Raw genomic sequence first — 18,361 nt, forward strand, 5'->3', positions numbered from 1 at the left:
TATTTTTTTATTTGTTAATATTTTTACAATTTCGTTCAATATCTCCTTTGAGTATTCGTTCGGCGATTATAATAAAATTTAATTCAAAATTTATATGCAATTTCTATATTATTTCCTACGACAATTTGGTTTTTTATTTCATTTCGCTGTTCCGTCGGAAATTAATTGTGAAATTTTCTGGCGAAGTTTTAGGATTTTCTATGTCAAATCCTTTGAGAAATTTTTCGTCTATATCTTTGAAACTTCTATTGGAAATCTTTTAGAGAATCAATCTGGCTATTCCTTTAGGATTTCTTGCAATTTTTTCTTTCGTTTTTTTTGGAGATGCCTCTGGAAACTTTTTTGTTTTTTTTTTTTTAATTTCTTCAGTAACTCTTTTGGATACTTCTTGGAAATTTTTTGGACATGTCCTTTAGTAATTCTTATGGACATGTCCTTTGTCTAGTTTTATGACAAATCCTATGATTGTTCTTTCGTTTATTCGGCAAAATTCAGCTATTTCAATGCAAACGTTTATGGAAATTGCTTTGTAAAATTTTTCAGCACACACTTTGGTACCTTCTCTGGCAATTGGCAATTTACCTTAATTTTTGGGTATCCCTTTGGTTATTCCTTCGAGATTTGCTTCTGCCATTCCATTGAAAATTCTCCAAATATCCAATAGAATTTGCAAAGTAATAGCAGACGCAATTCCGAAAGGAATTGATGGAAATATAGAGAAATATCCTAAGGAAATTGAAGAACGAAATGATTATTGACCTTCAAAAGAACCTGTCAAATATGTCTTTCGAAAAAAAATATTGCCGAATAAATTACCAAAGGGATACCGGCGAAACAACTAGATAAATAGTAGAAATAATAAGAAACTTCCCGTAGGAGTTGCATGGTTAATTTCAAAAGCATTGTTAAAAAGAAATGCCGCAAGTGTTCTAAAAAATAATGATCTAAATGAATTCCGAAAATAACTTCCAAGAATGTTTTCAAAAAGAGATGAACCAGCCACGGGCTGAAAGTCTCTTTAATAAAGATAATGAAAAAAAATAATGTTTTCAAAAGAGTTGCCAAACAAACTTTCAAAAGAATACAGATAAAGTTTTCAAACAAAAAAAAAACGGTGGATCAATTCTAATAGAAATTGCTGAAAGCATTTCCAAAGAAATTACCGAAGAAATTCAGCCAAAGATAAATCCAAAGATATTGCCAAAAAATAAACTTGAAATGTGTCAAATCAATTTCCGAAAGAAATGCCAAAACAATTGCCCATTGAACTAGCATTAGCAATGAAGTTTCCAGAAGTTGCTCTCAGAAAAATTCTCAAAATAATTACTAAAGGGTTTTCGGAAAGAGTCGTCAAAGGAAATCCAAAAAAACCTTTAGAAGGAACTATCAAATATGCTGTAGAGAGTCTGGAAGAACTTTTTTTTAAGAATTTCACAAAGTCATTGTCGAAGTATTTCTTACATGAGTTTATTTAAGAAGTATCCAAAGAAACTGCTTTGACAATTCTCAAAAAAAAAACCCAAGGGAATAAAATATCTAGATCTTGATCTTCATCTTTTTAACCAAAAAAATTGCGAATTTTTTAATCAACAGCTGACTAGCTTCCAAATAAATCGCAAAAAAAATCCAACAAATACTGTAAGAATCCAGAAAGAAGTTGCTTACGGAATTACCAAAGAAATTGCCTAGAGAATTTTCAGAGTAATTGGCGAAGGGATTCCCAAACCAATTTTTGAAGATATTCCCGAGCTGATTGCTGAAAAATCCAACAGGAATTGCCGAAGTTTTTAAGTGAATACTCAGATGATTCATCTAGGAACAAGTTCAAGTTTCAGGAATTCCTGAAGGTGCTCTATCTCGAAGCATGGTTGGTCTTTTTATTCCGATTCTTCTATAAAAAAAATATGCAAAAATATATTCTCCTATATCATGAACATCCTGAAGGAGAATATAGGGTGACAAAGGGTATTATCGGCAGGCTTGTTCTCTTTATCATGGGGGCAGAATTGCCTGAATGTTGGGCCTGTAACTCAGCTTGGTTGGGAAGGATTTGAAACCAACTCTGAGTTTAATAGGTTTCAAAAAAACCCTTGACGAAGAGAACAAAACTGCCGAAAATACGTAAGTTCCCCTATTTGCGCAAAAATTAGACAAATAATTGAATATTTTCCTGCAGTTTTCGCAATTCACTTTTTTTGGAGATGTATAAAATTTTAAAAACATACTATTTGAAATATTTGAGATAAAATTCCAAGTTAAATGATTATTTTTAGAAAATTTATACAGTAGCTCCAAAAATAAGGTTATGTTTATTTCGAATAGATTTTTTTAAGGCTGTTGTGAACGTTTAGAGTTAATTTCCGATACACTATTCATTACTTCAGAAACTTTTGCTTGGAATTTCTTCAAGAATTAATACAAAAAATACTCAAAAGATTCTTCTATGAACTTTTCCAGAGACTTCTTAAAAAAGCAATTCCAGTGGAAATTTCTTCACAGTTTCATTCAGAAATTCGTCCAGAGATTTTGGCAGGAATTCCACTAGATATTTCTGCAGGAGTTTCATCGGCGATTCCTTCGGAGATTATTGCAGGAATTTCTCTTGGGATTCATTCAGATCGGATTTTTTTCCTAAAATTTTCTGCTGGAATATTTTGAGAGGTGCTTACAAGTACTAAATTCTTCCAGGAATATCTTCAAGAATTATTTCTTAGCATTTCTCCAAAAAGTCTTCTATAAAATTCTCAAGAGATTCTTCTAGAAGTTGCTTCACAAGTTCTTGAGGGATTGCTTCATAAATTCTTTTTTCAAGGGATTCGTTTTAACAATTTTCAATGATCCTGCAAGAATATCTCCCAAGATGCTCTGAGAAATTGATTAAGATATTACTCAAGGGTTTACTTTCTGGAAATACTCCAGACAAATCTCAAGAAATTCCCATTGAAATACCTGCTGAGGGATCTTCAGTTCTTTTTGGAAATCATTCAGGTATCCTTCAAGAAGTTCCATTGCTTCAGATTTTTTCAGTGATTGTTTCTAGTATTTTTTTTTCTGAAACTTCTGCAATGTTTCCTTTATAAATTCTTTATGGAATTACCTCAGCAATTTTTGCTTCTTCAATTCAGTAATCACACAACATTTTTGACTTACACATTCTTCAGAGGTATCGCCTGGAGAGTAATTCTAGGGAATTTTTCAAAAAACCCTCCAGAGAACTCTTCAAAAATTTATTCAAGGATTTCTTCGAATATTCTAACACTACCTTTGCCTACAATTTCTGCAGAAATACCTGCTGAAAGTTTTTTTTTATCTTTTAGAACCACCTCTTAAGTTTCTGTTGAAAATTTCTGGCAGGTGTCCTTTACAAATCTCTACAGGATTTAAAAAAAAATAGAAATTATTTCTGAAGGTCATCCAGAAACTTGTGCACGATATTACTTACCAATTTCCTCCAGAAGTTTATCATCAAATGCTTTCAGGAGGGACTCCAAAAGTGTCTCAAGAATTCCTTGAAAATTTTCTCCAAAGATTACTTCATTCAAGAATTCCCCCTAAGATTACTATTGCTTCAGGGAATTCCGTCTAGGAATACCTTTAAAAATAAAAAAAAATCCTCGTGGAGTTTTCTGAGGTATCTCTATGAGTTCTTTTATTTTTTTTCTCTTTCTGAAAATTCTATAAAGATTCCTTCAGGAATTTCTGAGGAAATTTCTGAATAAATGCCTGGAGGAGAGGGCTTGAAAACCCCTCCAATAAAATTGCTGGGGGATTTTCTGAAATTACTAATGGAATAATACGTAATACTGAAGGAATCACCTTTTTGAATATCTGGAGAAATACATAGAATCATTTCTGTGAAGATTCCTAGACAAATCTCTTTGGAATTTTCTAGTGGATTTCCTGTAGCAATTCATTGGAAATTAGTCTTGGAGATAAGCGTAAGATGTACAAGCGGGCAACCCTGCAGTCGGGACGACGAAACATCCTTTCTATTTTTTTTAAGGGTCAAGATCGCCTCGCCATATCATTCGGTGGCGGGTAATGTCGTAATGTCGCGGGTGTGGATGTGTTTTTCCTTCCGTTTTCTTTTTTACGTTTAACTCGTTTTGCGCTTTTTTTTTTAAGAAAAATTGATTATTTTTGCATCGCCATTTTTTTTTCGCGCCTTCCAAACATTTATTGCAAAGCTTCGATGACCCTGCAGCAGGGATTGGTTCTGCTTCTGCCTCGTAATAAGCAGAAACATGACCTCGTTTTACGCGATTTTTTTGTTTTTTTTTCGATAAATTGAGATGTTCTTATTTCTCAATTTTTTTAAATTATTTTATTAATTTTTTTCCTTGCGTTCTAAAGATTAATTGCAAAGTTCCGATGACACTGGAGGGATCGGTTCTGCTTATGCCTCGTACTGAGCAGAAACATACTTATTCAAACAATAAATAGGAAAAAAAATATCTTTTGATTTTATTTTCGTTCAACTCGTTTTACGTGATTTTTTTTTTAATAAATTGAGGTTTTTTTCAGATCGCCAACTTTTTTTTTGTTTTTTTTTTCGCACGTTTCAAACATTTATTGTGAAGTTCCGATGACCGTGGAGAAATCTGTTCTGCTTGGGCTACTCACTGAGCAAAACCATAATTATTTAAATAATAAATAGAAAAAATCTCTTTTGATTGCCGTGGGTCCATCGCCAACTTTTCAGGCGAATCCTTGACCTAATACATCTCCTAACCACCCACTCCGTAGAACTTATGGGAGTGTCACTGAGTCGGAGGCCTCTTGAATAAGTGCTACATCAACATTTCATTCTTCTATCCCAAGTTACGATAAAGATGGGCGTGGCCGGGAATAATAACATTCGTGCTTTTGGTATTCTTAGATAAGATTAGAGCAAAGTAACTCTCCGGCCTTGTTCCGAAAAGCAATCCGAGTAAGATTAGCAAAAGGTACATGAATATTGTTAGTATCAAATCTACGAAGTATGTATGAGATCTTCCAAAGTTGTTTTGCGAAAATTTATAAGTTTTGATACTTTTGAGAGCTTATTAATTCAAAATTGTCTATTCAAAAAAAAAAAAAAAATATCCTAACCCTCTAATACCCAACTCCGCCTTTGAACAGGGTATTATTTGGACATTTTTGTATTTTTTTTCCTGGGCAATTCAACACTTTTATATTTTTGGCTGATATTTACAACTGTTCTGTATATTTCAAAATGGTTTTTGATGTTACCAGAGCGCATTGACATTTTTTTTTAAATCTTTAAAAAAAAAATTAGGTCGTTTTTTAGATGTCAGTGTTTTTTTTTGTATTGAACCTCAAAAAATGACGTTTTTTTCCATTTTCCCCAATATTTCTCTCTCTCTCTCTTCTTGGCGTAACGTCCTCACTAGGACAAAGCCTGCTTCTCAGCTTAGTGTTCTATGAGCACTTCCACAGTTATTAACTGAGAGCTTCCTCTGCCAATGACCATTTTGCATGCGTATATCGTGTGGCAGGCACGAAGATACTCTATGCCCAAGGAAGTCAAGGAAATTTCCTTTACGAAAAGATCCTGGACCGACCGGGAATCGAACCCGTCACCCTCAGCATGGTCATGCTGAATACCCGTGCGTTTACCGCCTCGGCTATATGGGCCAATATTTCTATTACAGTTAAAAAATTAAGGGGAGTTACAAGGAAAATGAAATTATTCAACAAATCTTTAAAAATCAGTATTCCAAAAAATCATCAGGAAAATATATAAAAGTTTTGGAATTGGAATGCTCAAAAAAAAAAAAAAAGAAATAATATAAATAGAAAAATCAAAAGCCTAAATTCACAAAATCGCAAAAAAAAATAACTTCTAAAATATTTTTGAATTGATTTTGGATGACGAGAAAAGGTATTTGGATCAAAATTAAAGAAACAAAAACTTGGCATTGGAGGGTTAATTTATAAAGTAGCTCAGTAGTTAAATTGTATTCCCATTTACATGTGTATGAAATGTGGCAACATGATCAATCTTTGATCTATGCTTCAAATTTAAAAAATGCTTATCATCTGCATTCTATCACGCTTTGGATCGCCGATATCAAGCTGTGTGTAATTCATATTGTAAGTGCTGACGTCCTCTTAATAATTTTTAATAACAAATAACAGAAAGACTGCTATTTGACGTTCATATAATCTTGAATATAATTTTGAACATTTGAACACCGTTTGACGTTAACCAAAATTTCGCTAAAGATAAAAATTCGCTGATTGAACAATATCAAACTCTACTTGAATAGGGTTGCCATCTTACGACAGGCATATATACTTTTGGCTGAAAGATGGTCTTACAAAATTTACATTTTTTAAGTAGTGGTTAATTTGAATTTCGACCATTAATGATGGACGTAATGCAAGGTTCTCCATGTTAAAAAAAATCAGTAGTTACCCGTCGTATCAAATAGAATGCGAACGACGCGTTTGATCGCCTTCCAGGTAGCATTGTTCTTCCTCTACAAGTGGTTGAGGAAGCGTTGCCTGTACGATAGGCAAACAGTTTCAAACAATAAACAAATCGCTTTCGCTCTTCGTACATATGTACAACAGGGATGGTTATATTTGCGGTTTAGGGGAAGATGATATAGATCGATGAGATTAGAATTGAACCTTATGACAACTAAGTTGCCGGGTCATTAATTGGCTCGGTAGCTTAGTTGGTAAAGAACTTGTCTAGTGAATAAGGGTCGTGAGTTCAAATCTCACCTGAGCTGTGGATTTTTTCCCAATTTAACCAATAATTTACCCATCTGTACATATGTATGTTGAGTTATTTGAATTTCATAAAAAATCAGGTTTTTTCTCATCATGAAATGATCCAGGCTTGTACCATAGGAAATGGATCACAAAAACTTTTATTATGATCTTGCCAAATTGCTCTTCGACTCCCGACTAGAAAATTATATCAAGTTTATATCATATTATGATATAAACTAGATGCTGGATGATGTTAAAATAATTAAAAATGTGGAAAAGTACTGTGGTTTAATCAGGATTATAACCTACTAGCTGTACCCGGCAAACTTTGTCTTGCCTACTGCGTTTTTTGACGTTTCAAGTTTCTATCCAAGACCAAGTCCCCGGTCACAATATGTATGAAAACCCGATTTTCAAAAACTCTCAATTTTCCCATGTTATAGGCCTCATAAACCTTCCTTGGGTGAAAACTAACAGAACAAAACTTAGACGACCCAAATCGGACCACCCGTTCGCAAGTTATGCGCGGTCCCACGTATGCCACTGCATTTTTATATATATAGATTTTGTTATAATCATATCAAAATTATAACAAAATGTGATATGAATTTTACCTTTGGGATTACTAGTTTTTATCAAAATTTGGAACAATTTTCTAACATATTTTTTCCAAATGTCAAAGACTCAAAACATATAATGAGTTATCAAACAACATTTATAACATAATGTGCTGTAATTGAGTTTAAAAAAAACACCAAGATTGTTAAACATGATTATAACACAATGAGTTATAAATGGTTTGTTAGGATTATGTTATATTTTTGTTACAATTTTCTAGTCGAGTAGTGGTCTAATTTTGAAAAACATGACAGATTGCCTCATTGTTTCGGAATTATTTCATTTCGCATTTTCACAAACGTTCCTTTTCATTTAAAAGCTTAGTTTACTAATCATTATCCATCTCTCTGCCCCATCTATCTCTTCCACAGTGAACTCCACGCTGCAGTGTTCGGAGCGTCAGTTTCGCTGCAACGACGGCCAGTGCATCCACGTTAGCTTTGTGTGCGACGGCGAAGCGGACTGCCCCGACGGAAGCGACGAACATTCCCGCGAGTGCAAAGTTACAGGTAAGTCGTGTGTTCGCGGTACAGCTGGTGTTGTAGTTGTAGCCTGGAAACGAAACAAGCTTGAATTAGATGAAAGCTGTGGTGTAGGGAGTGATCCATCTTCTAGGGAGAAAGGGACTTTTCTCGTGATTGAATTCAGTCCTTGAACTGGATTCAAATATGTATATGAAGTTGTGGTTTATGACGGTGAGTTACAATACTCCCCTATGTTAACAGGTAAATTTTTGAAATTTATGTGAACGTTTTTATTGTTTTAAATGGTTTAAATTAACCGTTTATTCAAACACGATTCCACTAGTGAAACAATTAACCTCTCTCTCTGTAGTTGATTCCGTGAAACAACCTACAAGTCACCGCGAACGTAAAAACTACCGCGCGCACCTGACTATGGTTTTTCATGAAATTTAATTTTCCGGATTATTTGCGCCACGACACGACAGAATACTGCTCGGTCGGTGACACGGACGCGGATGTGGTCAACATGGTTCGCGCTTTGTGAGCCTGCTTGGCTGCTAGGCTTCTAGGCTTGGTCGTATGTCAGGATGGCAATTGAGTTGTTCTGCTTAGAGTTTCCCCGCGTCCTGGACCGACGACACGGCGTTGGTTGGCGTTAGTTGGCCGGATGGTTGTTAATTTAAAAACTCGTGCAACCGACTAATGCTACCGGGTAACACGCGCTTGCCATCATGGATGGTTCGCGGGACCGTAGTGTAGGGATTGTTCGGAAGTTTTTTTTTTTTTTTTCATTTCATTGCAATCGCGTTGATTGGATCTGTCCATGGAAGCCAGGTGTGGCTTTAATTTGGCACTAAGTGGAACATTGTTAAGTGAATTCTGATTAAATGCAGTGATATTTTCACACTTAATTCGGATGAACTAAAATGTGAATCCGTTTGTTTCTGTTTCCTTAATTTCCGTTTCTTTGATAATGCTTCCGGTAATTCCTTTGGAACTTGTCTCGAAATTTTCTTTGCAAATTTCAACGACATTTTTTTTTAAATATTTCTCAAGTAAATATCTTCCAGGTGTGCTTCAAATATGTCTTTATTTCAGAATTTCTTCGAAAATTCCTTCGGATTTTTTTTGGAAATTCCTTTGCAAATTGCTTTAAAAATTCCTTCGAAAATTTTCTTTCTAATTCCTTTGATTAGTCTTGAAGTAATCCCTGACCGTTCGGAAATAACTTAAGAAATAATCGAGAAATTCCGAAATTTTTTCAGCATATTTTTTAAAAAATGGCCAAAACGGTGTTTGCAAATTCGTACGGAAATTTCTTCGAATAATCCTTTGAAATATTTTTTAGAAATTTCTTTAGGAATTCTTTTGGCAATTCTCATAGGTCCATCGGCAATTTCTTCGGAAACTTATATGGAAACTTTTACGGCAATTTCATTTGGGAATTTCTCAAACATTTTTTCGGAAATATGTTTTTGTTTCCTGTGACAGTTTCTATTTTTTATTCTAGAAATTGATTCGGTAGTTCCATTTTCAAGTACCTTTGGCTATTCATGTTCCTCAGTTCCTTTTTCATTTTCTTCCCAAACAAATCCTTTTGAAAATTCCTTCGGCAATTGAGATTTTTTGAGTTTCCTAAGAAATTGAATAAGAACATTCCAAAGGAATGGCTGAGGAAATTGAACCACCTGACATTCCTACAGAGATTTTTTTCAGGATTTATTAATTTCCCCAAAGATTCATCCAAGTATTTCTTTAGAATATTCACATTCCTTTTAAATGTTCGTGAATTTCTTTGAAAATTTCTCCAGGAATTTTCCTAACGTCTTTTTGAGGATTTTTTCAAGAAATTTCTCAAAAGATTTTTCTTGTAATTTTCCAAGAAGAGTTTCTTCAAAACTTCCTCCTGGTATTTTAAAAGTATTTTTCAGGAAATTCCCTAAAGAATTGCTAAAAAGTTTGTGCATGCAATACTATACATGATATGAAGTGTATATCTTCAAATATTTCTGAAGGAATGGAGTACGTGCGATGAAGTACTAAATTTGCAGTGATGAGATGATTTTTTGTAATTTTTATCGGTTTCTGCATTGGATGCGTGGGCATTATGATTCCTTGCCTGATTTGATGCTGTTTGAGTTGAACTTTGTGTAATCGTGTTGTTTAAGCTGCAAGAAATGGAGAAAACAACAACACAGTTACCCAAACTTTTGCTGAAACAGCATCAAATTCTGCTAGAAATGATAATACCTACGCTTTTTTACACCATTTTATTGCATAACCAGAGAATTTATCATCGCATCATTCATACATTCAGCTCATTACTACAAATCTAGTACTTCACCTATTGTTTCCTTTTGTTTCTGGAGTTTTTGTTTGGAATTTGTCCAGCAGTTTTTCTGGAAATTAAAAAAAAAAAATCAAATAATTGTTGCAGGAATTTTTTCAAGGAATTCCTTTAAAAATTGATACATTTCTTTGGGAGCCCTTTCAGAAATTATTTTTGGAATTTCTCCAGAGAATCATATCTATATCTATATTCTGTATCATCAGGAATTACTCTGGCAATTATAGTAATTAGTAATGCCACGCCTCTAGAGAGTTCATAAGAGATTCCTTTGGGAGTTTCTGCAGGTTTTTATTTTCCAGAAGCTCCTCCAGGGATTCACGGTTTCTTTCGATGGTGCTTCAGAAACTTCCGCAATCTCTCAGAAAATTCTGCAAAAAATACTGTATCGCTTATTATTTTTCAAGGAATTTTTAAAAATTCTTCCATGATAATTTGCTAAGGGTACTCCAGTTCTTTCAAGTACTCTTTCAAAGCTTCCTAAAAAAAATCAGAATTTTTTTGTTTGTTTCTGTAGGATTTCCTTCAGAAATTTTGTGTACTATTTTTCCTTCAAAAAATCTGTAAAAAATCTTCAATAATTTCCTCCAGAGGTATCTCCAGAAGTTTTTCCAAGGATTCTTTCGGAAATAAGTGCTGCGATCTCTCAAAAATGTATTGCAAGATTTCTTCAACAACTTCATCTGTACTTTTGTTTGCAATTTCTGCAGACTTTTTTTAGAGTTTTTTTTTTCAAAATCCTATTGAAGACTTCTCCAGGAATCTCTTCAGAATTGTTTCAGGCAATGGTACCTTTTCCGTTTTCAGAAATTGAGGAGGTATATATGACCCCCCCAGCCTTAAGAGTTAAGGAATTTAAGGCATTCATCCAGGAATTTCTTGACAAATATTTTCAGAAATCATTTCGGGAGTTTTGCCCAGCAATCTCCCTCCAGAAAATTCTTATGGGAATTTCTATAGATATCGCCTGTAGCTTTTCAGACAATCTTCCAGGGAATTCTTTGGAAATTTCTTCCGAAACTCTTTCAAGAATTCTTCCATTTATTTTTAAGAAAATTTCAGAAAGAATTTCTGAAAAAGTCTAGGATGAATATCTGAAACAATTCCGGCAGAAATCTCAAAGGAATCCCAGGATTTATATCTGAAGGAACCACAGAAGCAATTTCTAAAAAAAATCCTTGGAAACATTCCGGCAGCCATCTCTGAACGAGTTTCTCATGGAATTCTTGGAGGTACCATTGGAAGAATTTCCGAATGGATCACCTCATGAATTTTGAAGAAAATTTCTAGTGTTTCTCCGTGAAAATACTTTTGAAGAAATCCCTTGCAGAAATGCTTGAAGAGATCCTTGAAATTCTAAAGAAGTGTCTGGAGATATTTTTGCAGGAATCTCTGAAGAAATTTCAGAAGGAATCCGAGAAGGAATTTGTGAAACAATACCTCAAGGAATTTCTGAAGAAATCCTCAGTAGAATCACTGTGGAATCTGAAGAAATATTTCAAGCTAGTCGGGAAACACTATAGAGGAATTTTTAGGAAAAAATATAGAGTAATTTTAAAAAATTCCCAAAGAAATACTTCAATAAATTTTTAGGATGGTTTTCTGAAAGTTTTCCTCGACGTATGTCCGAAGAGAAAATAACTAACTATTTTTTTCTCCCTTGATCTCTTAAAAAAACTCTTTAGATTTTTTCAATGAATTCCTGTAGAATTTTCTTGAAAAAAACAATACATACTTCATAACTTCGTTAAAAGTTTCGTCAACAAATTATTAGAGTTACCCTTAGTGGAAGCGCCGGATACATTTCAAAGAAGGAAACGTTGTATGAACTCCTGTAGATATTTCTTGGGGAATTCTCGCCCTGAAGCACTGAAAGTAATTTTGCAGGATTCTCTGGAGAGATTTATGGAAGATTTTTTTTTATAAATCACTGAAGAAATTTACTTGGACACACATCTGTGGGAATTTTCACTGAAGAATCCACTGGAAGAATTTATGAATAAAAAATGAATGAATTTTTGAAGGGATCCCAATAGAAAATTCTGAAAGAATCCCATGTAGGTTTTCCTGAATTAAGATTCATTTTGGCCAAAAATACATAACAAATCCTATGTGTTTTACTTATTTTTTAGAGAATACATGAAATTTTCCGAATAATTTTCGAAACGATTTCCTAGAAAAACTTGAAACTTTAGAAGAAACCAGTGTAAATTTTCCTACAATGGTTATTTGAGGAAGCCTTGCAGAAACTTCTTAAAGAATCTTAGGAAAAATTTCTGCAGAAACTATTGGAACAGTTTCTGAAAGAATGCTTCGTAGATTTTCAGACCGAATTCCTGAAGTTTTTTTTTAACGAACACAAAGAACGACTTTGGAGGGCATCAATAGAAGATTCCTTATGAGAATCCTTGGACAAATTTATGGAGAAATTTCAAGGCAAATTTCTAAAAAGTTCCTGGAAGAATAAGTGAAAAGAACTTCACTTCCTGGAAGGGAACAAGTGAAGGAGAATCGAAGACTTTCTTAAGAAAACCTTGGAGAACTTTTGAGAAAAAAATCTAAACATGCGATTTCTTGAATTGCTGGAAGCATTTTTGAAGGAATCTGTTGATAATTTCCTGAAAGAAGTCTCGCACTGATTCCTGAAAACAATTATGGAGGAATTTCTGTGGAAACCTAAGGGAGCTTCTCTTGAAGAATTTTAGAATTTTTTTTTAAGATGAAATTGTGAATCAAATTAATGGAAAAATTCTCAATCACTCGAGATGTTTAAAAAAATAAATAAAAATAATCCGTGGAAGATGTTCTGCAAGGAATTCCTGAGAGATTTTCTAAAGGAATCCTCGGTGCAATTTTGGAAGGCTTTCAAGGAAAGCTTTCCTCCTAAGGGAGTTTTTTTTATTAATTTCTGTGGGAATTTCTAAAAAAATCTATGGAAAGAAACAAAAAGAAACTATAAATTTCCTAAAGTAATCCCGGGAAAAGTTTCTGAAGGAATTGCCAAAGAAATCTCCGAACTTATACCCGAAAAATTTGTTTTCAAATCCTCTGGAGGAATATGTGGAAGAATTCTTAAATGTTTTTTTTCAGATATCATGGAAATTTTTTAAGAATATCCATAGATGGTTTCCAAAATGAATTCTTCGTTTAATTTCTTTAAAAAACTATCAAGGATTTCTGAAGAAGTTCATGGAGACATTACTGAAGCAATTCACACAAGAATTTTAAGAACATATTGTTTTTAGATTTTTTTAAGAATATTTGGTAAAATATAAGAAATAATCCCCATAAAAAACTGAGTTCCTGGAGAAAGTTAGCGAATGAATCTCTGAAAGATTTTTGTAAAGATTCCATTGAGGAATTGCTGGACGAGTTTGCTGGGTGTGTTGATGTAAAACAAATTCCAGGACAAATTCCAGGACAAATTTCTGGAAGAATTTCTGAAATATTTATTTTTCAATTAGCGATTTTTCATTCAAATATGGGAAAGCGAAAATAATAAGAAAGTTATTTTGCGACTGAGGTGTTATTTTCTTACATGTTAACATCTTTTAAAGCAATTTCTTTAAAAAGTTCTTTGGAAATTTCTTCAAAGAATTGTTTGTGAATTGCTAGTTCTTCGGGAAGTTCTTTGGCAATTTCTTCAAAAATTCTTACGGAAGCAATCCCTAAAGGAATTGCAGAAGGTGTTTTTCGCTTTTTTTTTTTGAAAAATTTTATTTATGATTCTCCCTGAAATCTTCTGACAATTCCTTCGGAAATAAACTCAGCAATTCCGTCGCCAATTGCCTCAGAAACTTCGGAAGTTCCTGTGGCAATTCCTTTGAGAAGTCCTTCAGCAATTTATTTTAGAATTTCTCCGGCATTGTCTTTGAAAACCTATTCGGAATTGACTTTCAAATTTTTCGAGCAATTTTTTTTCCAAAATTCCTTCAGCTTAGTCTTTGAGAGTTCCTTCAAAAATGTCTTTGTGAATTCTTACGAAAACTTCTGTTGAAATTACTTCGTAAAATTTGTCGGAGTATTTTTTCGAAATTGCTTTAGGAATTCCGAATTTTTTTTAAAGAAATTTCCAAGGAACTTTCTACCTAAAGGAATACTAAAGGAATTCCTAAAAAAATTCCAGATCAAAAAGGAATTACAAAAGGAATCTCATTGAAATTACCAAGGAGATTCTCAAAGGCGTTGCAAAAGGAATTCTCAAAGCAATTGCCGCATGAATTGGAATTCTGGAAAATATCATCAAAACAATGTCTTTCGGAATCTCAACTTTTTATAATCTATTTCTATTCGTGAACTTCAAATTAACAGAAATAGAAATTCCCGAAGAAATTACTGAATTAATTCCAATTCAATTATCGAACAAATTTCCATTTCTTTGTCGAATGAAAGAACCCACTGAAGGAATTACCAATGAAATTCCAAAGAAATCAACGAATGTGTTCCGAAATAATTGGCTATGGTGGAGCGGACCTGGTGTGATGGTTAGAACATTTGACTATCACGCCGAGGACCTGGGATTGAATCCCACTCCCGACAAACTCGCAAAATGTGGGTTCTTCCTTCGGAAGGGAAGTAAAGCGTGGGTCCCGAGATGAACTAGCCTAGGGCTAAAAATCTCGTTAATACAGATAAAAAAAAATATAAAAAAATGCTGGTAATTTAGAAGGTTGGAAAAAATCGTAGGCATCCAAATTTGGCAAGTCGGATGAGAAAATGGCCGAGTTATAGCAATTCGAAATTACCGTTCCCACTGTTTGGAAGGCATGCATGGCAGTGGGAGTGTTAAACTATATAAATTTGTTTAAATAGGCAACACAAATCCTTAGAGAGATCAATTGAAAGTCACGAACTTTCCATATCTTACTTACTCTTCCGAATGTTGGTTGAACAAATTAATTTCAACTAATCCATTCAAAAGAACCTTCCGCCACTTCTTGCCACACGGAAGAAGTTGGTAATCGTAACAAAATAAGTTACCATAAACTCATAAGAAGAATCCTGCACCAGCACCATACTGGCGCTCGGAAGTTTTGCATACTCTTTCCCCCAATTGTGCTACATATCTACAACTCCTCGAATGTATCGTATGCAATTGGTGAAAAACTTTGCACCTCCCAACTGCTACTGCTGGCAGGGCACTATCAGCTTCCACTAGACATCCGTCGAACTTTCGGATTATTGCGCCCACCCGGAGAATCCCACTCATTCCGGAAATTGAATAGTTTCTAACATTGTCTTTTTCCTCAGTGGCAACCGCCACCCAGTGCAGTCAGTGTGCCAGCAGAACGGACAGTACGGATCACCAGGTGTTATCGAAGTTTTAGCCTGCGCAGGGAGAACTTCCAAGAACATAGATCCAAGTTTCACGGGCCCAAGTTGGACAGTGGTGTCTCAAGGTGAACCGGTGGAGCGAGAGTTTGGAAAGAGATAAACGCAAACTTTGGTGGGAAGTTTTTGCTTTCGGTTTGGCAAAATTGGCAATCAAAGCTTTGGGCGCTGTAGTGGCGTGATTTTCGAACTCTGTGATCGACAGTGAAGTTAATGGGATTGTCACTTGAATTTGGATAGGTTGCACCGCAACCTATGTTGTCAATTGCAGAAAATTTACATTATTTGAGAAGCTTGATTTTCATTTACCGCGAAATCACCTAGCCACTATATCAAAAATCGTTGCAGAAGAAGAAGTTGCAGAGTTTTAGATTTATATTGCTTGTTAAATCTTACTACATATGTATATGTACTCTTTTTCTCAGTGTAAGGGGATACTTTCTAGAACGCAACCAATTTTTCAACCTGGAAAAACGGCAGGGTTTAAGGAACATTAAAAATGTGTTATTAAATAGTACATTACGTATGGACATACACAACATAGTTCATATATTTGCCCTGTCATCTAAGTGGATAACGTTTTCCGAAACACAGGATGACGAGGATTCATAATAGATGTGGTCCATAAGTCAATCCTTTAATCGTATGTAATGGTAGTTGCCTGTTGTTCGCAAACGTTAGTTGCTTTCATTGCTTGAGTTTTGTCTTGGAAAATCTAATCCTAAGGGGGCAGCCTAATTTAGGTTTAAACGTTAGACATCTAAACTTTGATGTCCCTGTTAGGGTAGGGTTTATACATGACTTCCAGATAATCACTGGACCCCCAAAATGACCTAGAAGAAACCCATAAAAAGTGAGATTGATGATATCTCATTATGCTCTATTGCTCCAGAGCACTACAAATGTCCATTTTACTCAGGGAAATATTAACATATTAAAATAGAACACGCAACACAAAAATAAAACTTGTAACAACGCGTAACTCAAAACCCAGGTGAAGCTCGCCCGAGAGCCTATTAAGCCCCCTAAACTCCCGTTGAACCCTCCCAAGACTTGTTGTAACGCCTTGAAAAGCCCCTGAAATCTCCCTGAAACTTCCCTGAAATCCCCGCGAAGCTCACCCGGAGGCCTTTGAAGCCCCATAAGGCCCCTCTGAAACCTCCTAAAACGCCCTGAAATACATTGTAACATCTTCAGATGGTCGGCTGACGTAATTTTCCATTTGGGATATTTGTAACACAATTTAACGCCAAAACCAGGAGAGCCTGTATGTCCCCCTTAAACCCCTCTAAAACCTCTTGGAACCCCTGAAACATATTGAAACGCCTGGAAACGCATGGGAAAGCATTGAGACGTTTTACTCTGAAACAGGTCTGTATTGCTGTAAAACTCCCGTAAAGCTCACCTTAGAGCCTAGGAAGTCATCTAATTGTCTTTGTAAAATTTTATTCTTCAAAATTATCTTTGCAACTGGCAACACTGTAACATATCAAACATCGATCAATATGGTTTTGAGATAAAATGTCGAATTCGATTGTACAGTCAAGATTATGTAGCAGTCAGGTAGCATATATAGTGTCGTTTTATTACACAGTTATTTTTGGCGTCATTTTTACATAATTCCAGAAGTAGCTGGTAACACTGGTCATGTAGAATCCTACAAAGCTTAATTTTTCAGCAATGGAGATAATTAATTAACGTTTTAGTGCATTTCAACTGCAGTAAATTGTTTCACATTTTGGCCACGTTTTTTAAAATTATTACTGGCAACACTGATCATGCAGATTCAAATAAAGCTGAAATTCTTTTGTTAGAAATGGTGCGAGATAGGCAATTAGAGCATTCGACAATGTTTTAGCGCACCTCAAGTTCAGTACATATGTAGTTTGACATTGGGACATATTTTAATGGGGAGCTTGTTCTGCCAATTTGTATAGCGTGTGGCAGGTACAAAGATACTCTATGCCTAAGGCAGTTAAAGAAAATTCCCAATACGAAATGTTTCTGGACCGATCGAGAATCGAACTTATTAACCGTTTCATGCTGAATACTCGTGCGTTTACACCATCGACTACGTAGGCCTTATTACATCATCTTATGCCACTGACGACAATGAATAATATTCTGTCAAGATTTTAGTATGCGTTTTTCCTTCAATTTTTTTTTCATTTCTTCATTTCTTCATTCTGTTAGGTAGAACCTAACATTTCTTCAAAAATATTTCCATGAACTTATAACGTTGTTCCTCCAAGGGTTCTTCCAGAGGGTTGTCCTGGAATCCTTTCAGGATTTCCTCCAGCAATTCCTTCAGAAGCATTCCCAGGAATTTCTACAGGATTTTCTAGCGGTTCTTCTTGGAATTTTATCTAAGGTCCCTTCAATATTTTGTTTCGGGTTTCCTTTTGGGATTCCGTCAAGATTTACACTAGTGATTCTACATGGAATTTATTCTTGAGATTTCTCCAGGAAATCCTATTAAAATTTCACCAGAATATCTTCTAGGTACCTCCAGGAATTTCAATGTCTTTTTTTTCTAGGGATTCCTGGAGAAATATAATCCCTGAAGGAGTTACTGGAGGAATTTTTTGGGAGATTTCTGAAAGAAACCCTGGGGAAACTACTGCAGGAATCCCTGATGGAATTCTTGGAGGAATGCCTGGCGAATTTCCTGGACGAATCCCTAGGGTAGTTCCTGAAGGAATTTTTCGGGGAATTCCTAGTGCAATCCCTAGGGGAATTCATGAAAGAATCCTGGAATTTCATTGTAGATAACTCCAAGAATTTCTATGAAAAATCTTACACGAATTTCTCCACAATTTTCTTCTAGTACTTTTTTTAATAATTCTTTCTTTCGGAGATTTATTGCAGGAATTTC

At 34.8% G+C, this 18,361-nt stretch overlaps 1 protein-coding gene, 1 long non-coding RNA gene and 1 other non-coding gene across 18 annotated transcripts in view; 2 read left to right on the forward strand and 1 right to left on the reverse strand.

Annotated features, from left to right (window-relative positions):
- The window catches only part of LOC109405842 (low-density lipoprotein receptor), a 1,187,857-nt gene that overhangs the window by 403,129 nt on the left and 766,367 nt on the right, over positions 1 to 18,361 (forward strand). For all 16 annotated transcript variants that reach the window (XR_009999021.1, XM_062858855.1, XM_062858856.1 and 13 more), the window contains one exon: positions 7,716 to 7,853. Coding sequence is in view for 15 of the 16 variants with exons in the window: in XM_062858855.1 (XP_062714839.1) it covers positions 7,716 to 7,853 (138 nt within the window). In the remaining variant the exon portion in view is untranslated. The remainder of the gene's footprint in view (positions 1 to 7,715; positions 7,854 to 18,361) is intronic.
- LOC134291301 (uncharacterized) overlaps positions 1 to 18,361 on the reverse strand; it is a 598,232-nt gene that overhangs the window by 16,463 nt on the left and 563,408 nt on the right. The gene's annotated exons all lie outside the window — the stretch shown is intronic.
- Positions 6,672 to 6,743, forward strand: Trnat-agu (transfer RNA threonine (anticodon AGU)). The gene has a single exon. It is a non-coding gene; the product is annotated as a tRNA-Thr (tRNA).

The sequence above is a fragment of the Aedes albopictus genome, chromosome 3, assembly GCF_035046485.1.
Source record: "Aedes albopictus strain Foshan chromosome 3, AalbF5, whole genome shotgun sequence".
NCBI classification, from domain to species: Eukaryota; Metazoa; Arthropoda; class Insecta; order Diptera; family Culicidae; genus Aedes; species Aedes albopictus.